Consider the following 13,530-nt stretch of genomic DNA (forward strand, 5'->3'; position numbering starts at 1 on the left):
GGTGGCGGAGAGGCAGCGGAAAGGTGGTAATCTCCTGTTGCAGCATTGGGTATCTCAAAGTTGCAGCACAATCCTTTGGATTGGTGCAATTACTTTGTCAGCTGTAATCAGAAACTTCTTTGAACTTTGACCTGACCTTCAGTATCCATCTTGCTGTCAAGAATTGTAGCAAGAGATTTTTTATAGTATTTTTTTGATTATGCCCATCTTTTTCGAAGCATGTCAGTTTCTGTAGTGTAGTGATTATCACGTTCGCCTCACATGCGAAAGGTCCCCTGTTCGAAACTGGGCGGAAACATGTATGACTTTCCAATAACATTATTTGGACTTGGAAAACCACTGCAGTCCTCTTCTTGGTGCACAGGACAGGAAGGCAGACCATCTCTTTCTCGCATTGGGTCTCATGCAGAAATGCATTTTTGTTGCACTTCCACAACTGACCAAGAGCCGATCATTCTCCTTTCACCTACACTTTAAAATGTCCAAATTTGCAGGAAAAAAAGAAACATATTAACTGCCTGACACAGGCTGATGGCTGGTTTCTCAGCCCTGGAAGGTGCTGGAGAGGTGAAACAACCGTGGATGAGCATCTTTGTGGTCCCAGAGATCCTACTGGAGGTGCTCTAAAATTCATGAGAACCGGGCCGAGGACCGGGATTCCAGCCGACCGAGTACGAGAAAGGCGCACCGTTGTCGGACACTTTTTCGTCGATCATCGGTCCTCTGCTGGAAGTCCCGACCCGAGCGATTTAGCGTTCAAAACTCTGGCCGAACGACGCTGTTCTACCCTCCCGAGCATTCTACACTCTCTCGTGGTGTTCTCGGACTCGTATTACGAACCGTGAACGAGCGCCACATGGCACCTTATGAACAAACATGGGAGTTTGGCGGACCGCGACCGGAGAAAATTACTAATTTCCACGTCCGAAAAGGTTCTTCCAGAAAGTGGTTTAGAGCACGTTTCAGACCATTTGGAACGCAGTGAAATAGGTTCGTAGGAAAGTATAAAACATTTTTATTGGTTATATCTGGGGAACCAGCGGAGAATCGCGCGGCTTCATCCACATTCCCCTTGCGCTGAGGTGGCGGAGAGCCAGCGGAAAGGTGGTAATCTCCTGCTGCAGCATTGGGTATCTCAAAGTTGCAGCACAATCCTTTGGATTGGTGCAATTACTTTGTCAGCTGTAATCAGGAACTTCTTTGGACTTTGACTTGACCTTCAGTATCCATCTTGCTGTCAACAATTGTAGCAAGAGATTTTTTTATAGTATTTTTTTGATTATGCCCGCCTTTTTCAAAGCATGGCAGTTTCCGTAGTGTAGTGGTTATCATGTTCGCCTCACACGCGAAAGGTCCCCTGTTCGAAACTGGGCGGAAACATGTATGACTTTACAATAACATTATTTGGACTTGGAAAACCACTGCAGGCCTCTTCTTGGTGGACAGGAAGGCAGACCATCTCTTTCTCGCATTGGGTCTCATGCAGAAATGCATTTTTGTTGCACTTCCACAACTGACGAAGAGCCAGTCATTCTCCTTTCACCTACACTTTAAATGTCCAAATTTGCAGGAAAAAAAGAAACATAACTGCCTGAAACAGGCTGATGGCTGGTTTTTCAGCCCTGGAAGGTCCTAGAGTCGTGAAACAACCGTGGATGAGCATCTTTGGGGTCCCAGAGACCCCGCTGGAGGTCCTCTAAAATTCATGAGAACCGGGCCCAGGACCGGGACTTCCAGCCTACCGAGTCCAAGAAAGGCGCACCGTTGTCGGACACTTTTTCGTCGATCACCGGTCCTCGGCAGTCCTCTTCTTGGTGCACAGGACAGGAAGGCAGACCATCTCTTTCCCGCATTGGGTCTCATGCAGAAATGCATTTTTGTTGCACTTCCACAACTGACCAAGAGCCAGTCATTCTCCTTTCACCTACACTTTAATGTCCAAATTTGCAGGAAAAAAAGAAACATAACTGCCTGACACAGGCTGATGGCTGGTTTCTCAGCCCTGGAAGGTGCTGGAGAGGTGAAACAACCGTGGATGAGCATCTTTGGGGTCCCAGAGATCCTACTGGAGGTGCTCTAAAATTCATGAGAACCGGGCCGAGGACCGGGATTCCCAGCCGACCGAGTCCGAGTAAGGCGCACCGTTGTCGGACACTTTTTCGTCGATCATCGGTCCTCTGCTGGAAGGCCCGACCCGAGCGACTTAGCGGTCAAAACTCGGGCCAAACGACGCCCTTCTACCCTCCAGAATATTCTAAACTCTGTCGTGGTGGTCTCAGACTCGTATTACTAACCGTGAGCGAGAAAAACACGTGGCACCTTTCACAACAGACATGTGAGTTTGGCGGACCGCGACCGGAGAAAATTACTAATTTCCACGTCTGAAAGGTTCTTCCAGAAAGTGGTTTAGAGCACGTTTCAGACCATTTGGAACACAGTGAAACAGGTTTGTAGGAAAGTATAAAACATTTTTATTGCTTATATCTGGGGAACCAGCCGAGAATCGCGCGGCTTCATCCACATTCCCCTTGCGCTGAGGTGGCGGAGAGCCAGCGGAAAGGTGGTAATCTCCTGCTGCAGCATTGGGTATCTCAATGGTGCAGCACAATCCTTTGGATTGGTGCAATTACTTTGTCAGCTGTAATCAGAAACTTCTTTGAACTTTGACTTGACCTTCAGTATCCATCTTGCTGTCAAGAATTGTAGCAAGAGATTTTTTATAGTATTTTTTTGATTATGCCCGCCTTTTTCAAAGCATGGCAGTTTCCGTAGTGTAGTTGTTATCACGTTCGCATCACACGCGAAAGGTCCCCTGTTCGAAACTGGGCGGAAACATGTATGACTTTACAATAACATTATTTGGACTTGGAAAACCACTGCAGTCCTCTTCTTGGTGCACAGGACAGGAAGGCAGACCATCTCTTTCTTGCATTGGGTCTCATGCAGAAATGCATTTTTGTTGCACTTCAACAACTGACCAAGAGCCAGTCATTCTCCTTTCACCTACACATTAAATGTCCAAATTTGCAAAAAAAAAGAAACATAACTGCCTGAAACAGACTGTTGGCTGGTTTCTCAGCCCTGGAAGGTCCTAGAGAGGTGAAACAACCGTGGATGAGCATCTTTGGGGTCCCAGAGACCCCGCTGGAGGTCCTCTAAAATTCATGAGAACCGGGCCGAGGACCGGGACTTCCAGCCGACCGAGTCCGAGAAAGGCGCACCGTTGTCGGACACTTTTTCGTCGATCACCGGTCCTCGGCTGGAGGTCCCGACCCGAGCGATTTAGCGTTCAAAACTCTGGCCGAACGACGCTGTTCTACCCTCACGAGCATTCTAAACTCTCTCGTGGTGTTCTCGGACTCGTATTACGAACCGTGAACGAGCGCCACATGGCACCTTATGAACAGACATGGGAGTTTGGCAGCCCGCGACCGGAGAAAATTACTAATTTCCACGTCCGAAAAGGTTCTTCCAGAAAGTGGTTTAGAGCACGTTTCAGACCATTTGGAACACAGTGAAATAGGTTTGTAGGAAAGTATAAAACATTTTTATTGGTTATATCTGGGGAACCAGCCGAGAATCGCGCGGCTTCATCCACATTCCCCTTGCGCTGAGGTGGCGGAGAGCCAGCGGAAAGGTGGTAATCTCCTGCTGCAGCATTGGGTATCTCAAAGTTGCAGCACAATCCTTTGGATTGGTGCAATTACTTTGTCAGCTGTAATCAGGAACTTCTTTGGACTTTGACTTGACCTTCAGTATCCATCTTGCTGTCAAGAATTGTAGCAAGAGATTTTTTATAATATTTTTTTGATTATGCCCGCCTTTTTCAAAGCATGTCAGTTTCTGTAGTGTAGTGGTTATCACGTTCGCCTCACACGCGAAAGGTCCCCTGTTCGAAACTGGGCGGAAACATGTATGACTTTCCAATAACATTATTTGGACTTGGAAAACCACTGCAGTCCTCTTCTTGGTGCACAGGACAGGAAGGCAGACCATCTCTTTCTCGCATTGGGTTTCATGCAGAAATGCATTTTTGTTGCACTTCCACAACTGACCAAGAGCCAGTTATTCTCCTTTCACCTACACTTTAAATGTCCAAATTTACAGGAAAAAAAGAAACATAACTGCCTGAAACAGGCTGAGGGCTGGTTTCTCAGCCCTGGAAGGTCCTAAAGAGGTGAAACAACCGTGGATGAGCATCTTTGGGGTCCCAGAGACCCCGCTGGAGGTCCTCTAAAATTCATGAGAACCGGGCCGAGGACCGGGACTTCCAGCCGACCGAGTCCGAGAAAGGCGCACCGTTGTCGGACACTTTTTCGTCGATCACCGGTCCTCGGCTGTATTGACCGCGACCGGAGAAAATTACTAATTTCCACGTCCGAAAAGGTTCTTCCAGAAAGTGGTTTATCAAAAGGTGTCACCCTTAGAGGTAGTCAAATTTCGGTGTCTCGCCATGAACATAAAAGTTGTTCTAAATTGCACATACTTTGTCCAATTTGACTCAAAATCTATACCTTTAATCAGGCTTCCATTCTGAAAAAGTGGATATGACAATCTTGGATGAACTCCATAGCGTCACCTTTCGGTCAGGTATACATCTTTCATCAAATTACGTGCTGTAATTATTGTTGAAGCAATGTGTGGAGTCACGGAGTCACATAAGTCTTGGCTGTAATGTGTGTTTAATCGTGACTGAGTTTTGGGGGATATTTAATCTTATTACAGCCAAAGATGCGGTGTGATCTAGCGGAGCAAGGGGGGCAGAGCGGGCGGCCGGGTGAAATAAACCAATCCTGATTTTGAGGCCACCATATTTCACATCCGCTTTGCAATTACTTTATTTTATTATATTATTACATTATTGGGCTTTCATCCGCGATCCGGTCGGGAGCGCGCGGCCACGCGCAGCGCCAAGAGCCGGCTGAGACCGACTAGAACTTTTCAGAAATAGAAGGGATGCCCCGATTACAGCCGCAAAATCTGCCTGTATTGGGCAAACAGAACCACAGCCACTTGGAGCAGGCGGAGTAAAGGGGCGGCCGCCCCAGGCCATGCCGAACGGGGAAAGAAAAAGTGGACTGTATAACACTTGCGTTTCTTAAGGATAAAATTGTTTCGCTATCGATACATTTAGGGATCGACGGAATTCTTAAATTGACGATTATTTCTTCATCCACTGCATCTTTCATCCACTGGTGCGTTCAGGGACAATTGAAATTTACTGTATTTGGCGAGAATTGACCATTGTGGTTTCTCCTGTTTACTGGTGTGATGAGTGATATCTAAATATTGTAATCTTTAATTACCAACTTCATATAATTAATGTTTTTCATCGAACCTCAGTAGTGTGAGATATTATTTCAATAGGAAACTGCACACCAACCCAGCGGCGTTTGGTGTTGTTTTCCCTAGGGGAGGACTCTACCAGACTACAAAATAGATTATATACCAAAAAGCAGTAAAATCATGTTCTAAGGTATCATATCCGTGTATTTGAATTAATGCCATTAATAATAGAAAACTTTGTGCCTCAAGCCCCACAATATGGTTTGACGAACATGCACGAAAATCGGTACACACCTGTATCATGTTGCAACTTAAAGAAAAGTCCCCTGTCGCCATGGCCGAAACCAAACAGGAAGTCGGCCATTATGAACATTTTGAATTAATCGTGTAATTTTGGCGCAATTTATGCCATTTCTTCGGCCGTTAATACGGCCCGAACCGTAACGTGCACCCAGGTGTGTTATACATCAAAATGTGCGTGTCAATCCTGTGACGACGCGCGTTACTTTTCTCATTCAAAAGTGTTTCCGTGGCTATGATAGACACCAAAAAGCGCTCCCCCCCTTCATCTGATTGGTCAATATTTGATAGTTCCTACTTTCTGCCATAACTTGAATGGTTTGATATAGAGAGTCGTGGCTGGTGTTATCCGCTAAATGTCCAGGCCTGAAGACATCTACAGTGCCTTGCAAAAGTATTTGGCCCCCTTGAACTTTGTGACCTTTTGCCACATTTCGGGCTTCAAACATAAAGATATAAAACTAATTTTTTGTGAAGAATCAACAATAAGTGGGACACAGATCAAGGGGGCCAAATACTTTCGCAAGGCACTGTACATGCAAGTCATACAAGCTTCCACTGCAGCACGCCTGAACGTGGGTGCGAGGGCCCGTTCATCGCTGCTTGCAGCTTTAATTATTATTATTTCGTTTTTAAAATATATTCTTGAGTATATGTTTTGAGATAAGTTTCCTTCCCTTCATATGTATTTTCTACTGCTCACTTCGTTACTCTCCTCAAACTGAAACCTGACTTCCAGCTGTTTTTTACTGCTCCAGGAATGATGTACTGCCTACTGTTATACAGTATTTACCTCTGATGTGTAAACTGGCTTGTTGGGATATGTTGGGATACTCAAGTCACTTGATTATATCTCTTAATAACAAGTCAAACTGCGCTCCCTGCTGATAAGAACATATAAATCTATCTGTTGACGTCAGTAAAGTTAATAGGTGAAACTCAAAGTTCATTTTTATGACTGAACGGAGCTGAGACGCCATTTCAGGGTGGAGGTTATGAACTAAACACCTGAAATAAAAGGACTTAAATCTGTGATTCAGAGGGACATTTAACTGGTGAGTTACTGATTGAAGAATACTTCAAAGATTTGAAAAAATGGATGAAAAAACTCTTTTTAAAGATTACCTGAGCTGCCAGGTTTGTTTAGAGACTTTCAAAGATCCGGTGTCTCTGAGCTGCAGCCACAACTTCTGTTCAAGCTGCCTGAAAAAGTTCTGGGAAGAAGCTAAAGACAGAAACTGTCCCATCTGTAAAAGAAAATCTTCTAAAGGTCTTGTTGTGAACTTTTCACTGAAGGGACTTGCCGACTCTTTTGCTGGAAGACAGACAGGCGGATCGTCTGAGACTGGAAAGGAGGTTTGTAAGAAACACCCAGGAATACCTCCACTGTTCTGTAGAGATGAACAGAGAGCTGTGTGTCCTTTCTGTGAGTTTTCTCAGCACCAAAACCATAAAGTGGTTCCTGTAGAAGAAGCAGTCGGTGAGCTGAAGGAGCAGCTGAAATCTGACTTAAAGTCTCTGCAGGACAAGAGGAAGAAATACCAACGAGTGGAGGAAACATATAAAGATGTGGTTGAACACTCGGAGAAGCAGCTGCTGTCCACAGAGAAGCAGATCAGAGCAGAGTTCAACAAACTCCAGCAGTTCCTGAAGGAGGAAGAGGAGTCCAGACTGGCAGCTCTGAGGGAGGAAGAGCAGCAGAAGGGGAGGAGGATCAGCGGGGAGAGGAAGAGGATCACGGAGCAGATCTCCTCTCTGTCAGACAGCATCTCTGCTGTGGAAGAAGAGCTGCAGAAAGACAACATGACGTTCCTCAGCAGGTTTAAAACCACCCGGGACAGAGCCAGAGAGCAGAGCTCAGTGTCAGATCCACGGCTGCTCTCAGGAACTCTGGTAGACGAGGCCAAACACCTGGGAAACCTGGCCTTCAGAGTCTGGGAGAAGATGGGGGACCAGGTCCACTTCAGCCCGGTGGTTCTGGACCCAAACACTGCACACCCCCGTCTCTATCTGTCTGCTGATCTGACCAGTGTGAGATGTGGATATACAGACCAGCAGCTTCCTGATAATCCAGAGAGAAACGTCAAATACGCCCATGTTTTTGGTTGTGAGGGTTTGAGCTCAGGGAAACACAGCTGGGAGCTGCAGGTGGGAGATCATCCTGACTGGTATGTTGGTTTGGTTAAAGACTCATATGACAGGAAGGGAGAGATACTCTCTGCTTCACCTAAATATGGAATCTGGTGTTTATGGCATCGTGATGGAAAATACATCAATGGTGTTGGTAAGATGGTCACGGTGGAGACGAGTCTCCGGAGGATCAGAGTCCAGCTGGACTATGACGGGGGGACGGTTTCCTTCTACAACCCTGAAGACATGACACACATCACCACTCACAGTGACACTTTCACTGAGAAACTCTTCCCTTTTTTCTGTGTTCTAAACTCTGGTTATGCAAAAACTTCTGAGATCAGAATCTGTCAGACAAAGAATAGATTAACCTGAGATAAAGAAAATATATTCATGTGTCTTTAATGTTTTGATGGAATAACTTTTCCAAGATCAGGATTATTTTAAGTAAAAAGTTCACATGTGCAAACAAACGAATCTCAAAACTTTGAAAATACGACACATTTAAATATTATTGTAAAACATTCAGCGTATTTGTTCAGCGTTGAATAAGATAACAAAATATAAAGGTTTATAAAGTTGTGATTCATTTTATCAAAGTTTGTATTCATGTTATAAATGTGCTAGAATCACTGGGATTAGATTTTATGTTTTACTTTCAAACTTTACTGTTTAAATAAATGTTGTAACCAGTTACAAATATAACATAAAAATCCACCATGTTCCTAAATCTGAGAGCTATTTTTAATCAACCTGCTGATTTTATAACATAACATTAAGTCAAATAAAATCGGTATTAAATAACATATTTCTGTGTAAATGTAAGTGTTCAAATGTCAGAGTTTATAAGTCGCTTCTCAAGTTTCAGTCCAAAGATCAGAGTTTTTAAACAAACTGCAACTAAAAGATACTAAAACATGAAAAACTGTTTAAACGTCTAAAAACACAGCTGGTTCTTATGTGAGTAAATGTTTCATAATTGTTGCTTCATATGTTTTAAATCGTTAAATGTATCATGTATGTTTATTTTATTATTCTTAACTGTGGTTCATAAAACCTTCATATGTGAAACATTGATTTTGTTTAAGTTTCTTTCAATCAAACATCTGTATTAACCTGGTAAACAAACAGGATCATGATTTATTTTAATTATTTGATATCCTGATATAATAAACTGCATGTAATTTCATTTTGGGGGAAATAAAACATTAATGAAGTGAACTGACTTTGGTTTAATGAGTTTGTAAAAACAGGGAGACACAGGTTTCTATTTAAATGGTCATTTTATTGATAACAGCTGAACACATTTTCTTGAAGTTACAGAAACACGTGTAGCACATAAGCCAACGGAGCAACAATCCCAAGAATCAGAGAGGTAGAGGATTAATATTATAATACAGAATAAAAGCCAAACTGACATAAAAAGACAAGTGAAAACTAGGAAGAGAGGAGTGATTGAAGAAGGTTGGAAACAGACGGAGCAGCAGAAAGAGAGAAAGACGTCCTACGAGAGAGTCCCGGTCAGTGCTGTCAGTGCAGCTTCACGGCTGCTGCAGAAAGCAGATGCAGAAGTTCAGAGTGAAGAAACTTGTGCTGAATTCCAATCTCCACCCTAACCCCTCCAGCCCTGAACCCCCACAGACTTCAGTGACGTCAGCTGGAAGTGATCAAGTGTGAGAGGGTGTGAGGGCTCCAAATGGTAGAAATAAGAATGGGACAGCACTTAGCAGAAAGCGGAAACAGGTCAGATCAAAATGTTTTTGTTTTTTTTATAAACTTTATTTAACATTTCAATTTACAAAATTCCTAGTCAGATCTGTAGCAGGGCGAGTGCTACGGGGGCCCGACCGACAGGACAGAGAAGACACAGGGTTTCAGTGCAGAACTCCTTTATTTGATCCTTCACCCACAACACACGTGCTTTCGGCTTCAGTCAGCAGAACAGGGAGACCTCTTGCTGCTGCAGCCATGCCTTATGAAGGCAGGCAGGGTGGAGAGGTTGATGGGACACACCTGTCCCCAATCAACCTGAGTGGCTGCTCCTCCACCCTGTCACAAGATCAAAATGTTACGTACCGGTATTATAAGTTTGGGAATGATCACCTGTTTTGGGAGAAAATATTATATTATTATATTTGAAAACAAAGTGGTAGCCTATATAAAGGAGCATAAAATTCAACAAAGAACACCTTTTAAATATGCGCACAGTACAATATGTATTTCCTTGTTAATGTAGTGTCTTTCTTTCAATCTACCCATACCAGCTCATCCAGTATGCCAGGCTCGATCGCCGAGTAATTTCATTTTTGTAAGAGCGTGTAAACTGATGGTATCCTGAGTTAAATATTCCAGCTGTGTTATGACCATCTAAAATTACTTTCCATTTTGAGCATGATGTCATTTCATTTTTGTAAGAGAGCGTATAAATTGATGGTAACCTGAGCTAAATATTTCAGTTATATTATCTCTATTTACTGCAACGTTTTTGTTCAACTTGCTGAAATTGTTTAAATTTTGTAGTCATAAATAAATTAATAACCAAATTACTGCCTTGAATTATTTGTGTTGGATCTAAAACTATCTTGCTAATATTTACATGTATGCATTTCTGTTAACAAAGGAAATCTTAATTCAAACACTGTACTCAGATTAAAGAAAAGCAAGTCTTGTTTATTCAACACCAGCAGGTCAACTGAGGATTTGTCTAATATAAAATGAAAACAAAAGAAATTGAACCTCAAGTTATGAATAAAAAAAATTATGAAGAAAACTACATTTTGTCCACCATCTTCCCAAAAATGTAAATTAACTTAGATAACTGGTCATCCCTCTTCTTTTCCCTCTCCTCCTCCTTTTCATCCATCCTATTTCATAGGGCCGTTGAAAAATCATCACGGGACAGCAGTTTCTGAATTTAAATCACCAGTGGGCTATGTATTTATACTTACAGGTGAACTTGTTTCGTCTCGCAGTCGCACTTGGACCCCGTCCACAAGTAGCCGGGTATCTGCTAAACCGAAGATATTTTCCTACGTTTGGACCTGTCATCCACATGAAAACGCAAATAAACGAATGTTTAAAAAAACTCTGTGCAAAGTGAAGATTTTTGAAAACTCCGTTTATGTAGATGCGTGTAGACAGAGACAACCGGAGTTTTGCGTTTTCGAACGTCACATTATGCTCCAAAACAACAAGAAATCTGTTCTGACGTGCGACGTTTGTTTACTACAGAACTACAGATGATCCACCATCTGTCGTCCAAGCTATTTATTAAATAAATGGTCTCTGCTCTTGACCACCGTTTACTGCGTTACACCGACACAGCACCCTGCGGCGTAGGCTACGGCGTAGGGCTGCGTCGATAACGCGGCAGCTCCGTGGCGACCGAGAGGGAGACGCGCCTGCCGGGGAAGCTGCGCCGCGGAGGCGCAGCTTCCCCGGGAGCCGCAGATGATCTACAGATTTAGAATGCTTATGAATGTGGTTGAAAACGCAGATCTTCGGTTATGTGTGGAAGGGGTCTTTTTTTAAAACGATGTAATGTGGATACAAATTATATTATAAACGGAGGGGGGGAAATATTCGGTTTTAAAAATACCCGGCTACGTGTGGACGGGGTCTAGGTTCCTTTTCCTCCGCCCCCTGTTTTCTTTACATTCTCCCTGGTAACCTCCTTTTATGTCACAACGCAATGAACTGTGGGTAATTCCCTTTCCAAAAGTCTGTGGAGATGCGGACTTACAGTAAGTGAGCAGTAAGGGCTCAAAATGTCTGCCGAGAGCCCTCGCGCACTTAACGACTTTAGGAATGGGACAGCCCTGAACCCTTACGCAAGTCGCGGGAGCGCGCACGTAAGAGTGTGAGTCTGTTAGGGTGCGGATTGGAATTCAGGGTTGATCCCAGTCCTGACTCCAGCTGCTCTCTGCTGCGTGTGTGTGTGTGTGTGTGTGTGTGTGTGTGTGTGTGTGTGTGTGTGTGTGTGTGTGTGTGTGTGTGTGTGTGTGTGTGTGTGTGTGTGTGTGTGTGTGTGTGTGTGTGTGTGCGAGAGTATGTACATAGACTAGGGGTGGGATTAAAACAGTTTTTTACTTCTTGCTACTTCTTTTTCAAGCATGACACTGAACGCATTTGGTATTTATTCATATTCATTAACTCTCGTCTACTTTGCTTAGGAAGGTACACTTATTATTAAGCGATTATTATTGTTCTTTTTTATTCATTGTTTTGTTATTTTATTCTATCTATTTATTTTTTATTTTTTTAATCAATCAGACCCCTTATATTTTCAACATGAAGCTCCTCCCTGAGTGCTGATTGGCTGATGCGTGTATGGGTAACAGAACAATGCTGAGAGCTGTGACGTGAAGGACGGCGTGTGGAGTCCAAAGGTCGGCGTGAATCAGAAACGTTATCAGGTTGCCGTGGTAACCGTGGTGTAAACCTGCAGCCTTGGACGGGTGGAGACCACAGGTAATCTCTCTGTGATAAACGACAGGGACACACCTTTCCGTCCACACCTGGAGACGGGAACCTTTGCTCTCTCTGGGCTGACAAACGGCTCAAGTTAAAGCTTTAAACTTTGTGGAAAGCTTGAATTCTTCTTTCTTTATTTTGGTGCCATGGTAACAAGCCCCGTAGGATAGAATGGGACAATTTGGCTTCAACATCTCAAAAGTTGTAAACAACAGCCCAATGAAACCTCAGTGTGTCGTAGTCCAGATCGTCCCGAGTCTTTTAACGTTGGATCGATGTCTCTGCGATATCGTGTTGCCGAGAAAACAAGCGTCCAAATTTCCGTTAGCATCAAAATTAGAATAGTTAAATATCTCAAAAATAATAAAAGTAATAGCTAGCATGATGAGACTAAAATATGTTGTAGTAAAAAGCGTCCCGGGTTTGTCAATGTTGTAATGATGTCTGTACGATAACCTTATCCATAATAAAATGGACATTTTTCAAAAGTTGAAAGTTAAATATAGCGAAAAACTGTAATAACTGGCATAATGAGGTTGGACGATCGGTCAGAGTTTTTGAAAATTTTGAATGATGTTTCTACGATAAAGTTTGGCCGAGCAATTACCGCCGCAATTTTTCGTCATTTTTTTTTATTTTTGGCATCTAGCGTTGCCACGGTAACACTTTTGACTGAGAAAGGTAATGCTCATCGAGGCACGATGGAGACGATGTCTGACATGCATGGGTGCACGTTGTGGTTCAGGCCACATTATATGCCGAATAATAATAATAAATGGAAGAAAAAGGGAAACCTTTTCTGTATACTAATATATCGCCTGCATTTTTCAGGTTTTCTCAGGCGTGTTTTATTTTTTGGGGATTTTTTTTTTCCTTATCTGAGCGGGGTCAAGCTGCTGGTGCGCAGTGGGACTTTTGCGACTTTAGCTTTCTAGCAAAACGCTAGCATAATAAGACCCAATAATCAATAATCAGCCCAACGCCAAGGTGAATGGATGAATGAATGGGATGCCTGGGTCTGGTCTCCGTTGTCGGGCCAGCGCGGGTGTCGCCCTGTTGGGGGGTTCCCTCTCTCCGGGCCCGACCGAACACATCGGCTCGTTCACCTGCATGCTGCTCTGCAGTTTTTGGGGTTAGTTAATTGCGGTAGCTTAGCTCAGATTGTGATTGGATCTTGAGACCCGGGACGGTTGCTGCTCGTGTTTCTGCAGGTTCTGTGTCGGTTTCATGTCTGTTTTTTTTTTTTGTATTTGTTGCAGATTTCCAGTGCTCGACGTGAGGCCTCCATGTGTGTTCTCGCGTCCTGGATTAGCAGTGGATGTCACCCCCTCCCCTTCACCA

At 43.6% G+C, this 13,530-nt stretch overlaps 1 protein-coding gene and 2 non-coding genes across 3 annotated transcripts; all 3 read left to right on the forward strand.

Annotated features, from left to right (window-relative positions):
- The first annotated feature begins 1,307 nt into the window (after positions 1–1,307).
- Positions 1,308–1,380, forward strand: trnav-cac (transfer RNA valine (anticodon CAC)). Its single transcript has one exon. It is a non-coding gene; the product is annotated as a tRNA-Val (tRNA).
- A 2,459-nt stretch (positions 1,381–3,839) lies between these two features.
- Positions 3,840–3,912, forward strand: trnav-cac (transfer RNA valine (anticodon CAC)). The gene has a single exon. It is a non-coding gene; the product is annotated as a tRNA-Val (tRNA).
- Positions 3,913–6,556: 2,644 nt separating this feature from the next.
- LOC133457941 (nuclear factor 7, ovary-like) lies at positions 6,557–8,909 on the forward strand. The gene has a single exon (XM_061737328.1). The coding sequence runs from the start codon at positions 6,682–6,684 to the stop codon at positions 8,089–8,091; it is 1,410 nt and encodes a 469-aa protein (XP_061593312.1). The 5' UTR covers positions 6,557–6,681; the 3' UTR covers positions 8,092–8,909.
- Positions 8,910–13,530: the final 4,621 nt, after the last annotated feature.

This window comes from Cololabis saira, chromosome 13, assembly GCF_033807715.1.
Source record: "Cololabis saira isolate AMF1-May2022 chromosome 13, fColSai1.1, whole genome shotgun sequence".
NCBI lineage: Eukaryota > Metazoa > Chordata > Actinopteri > Beloniformes > Belonidae > Cololabis > Cololabis saira.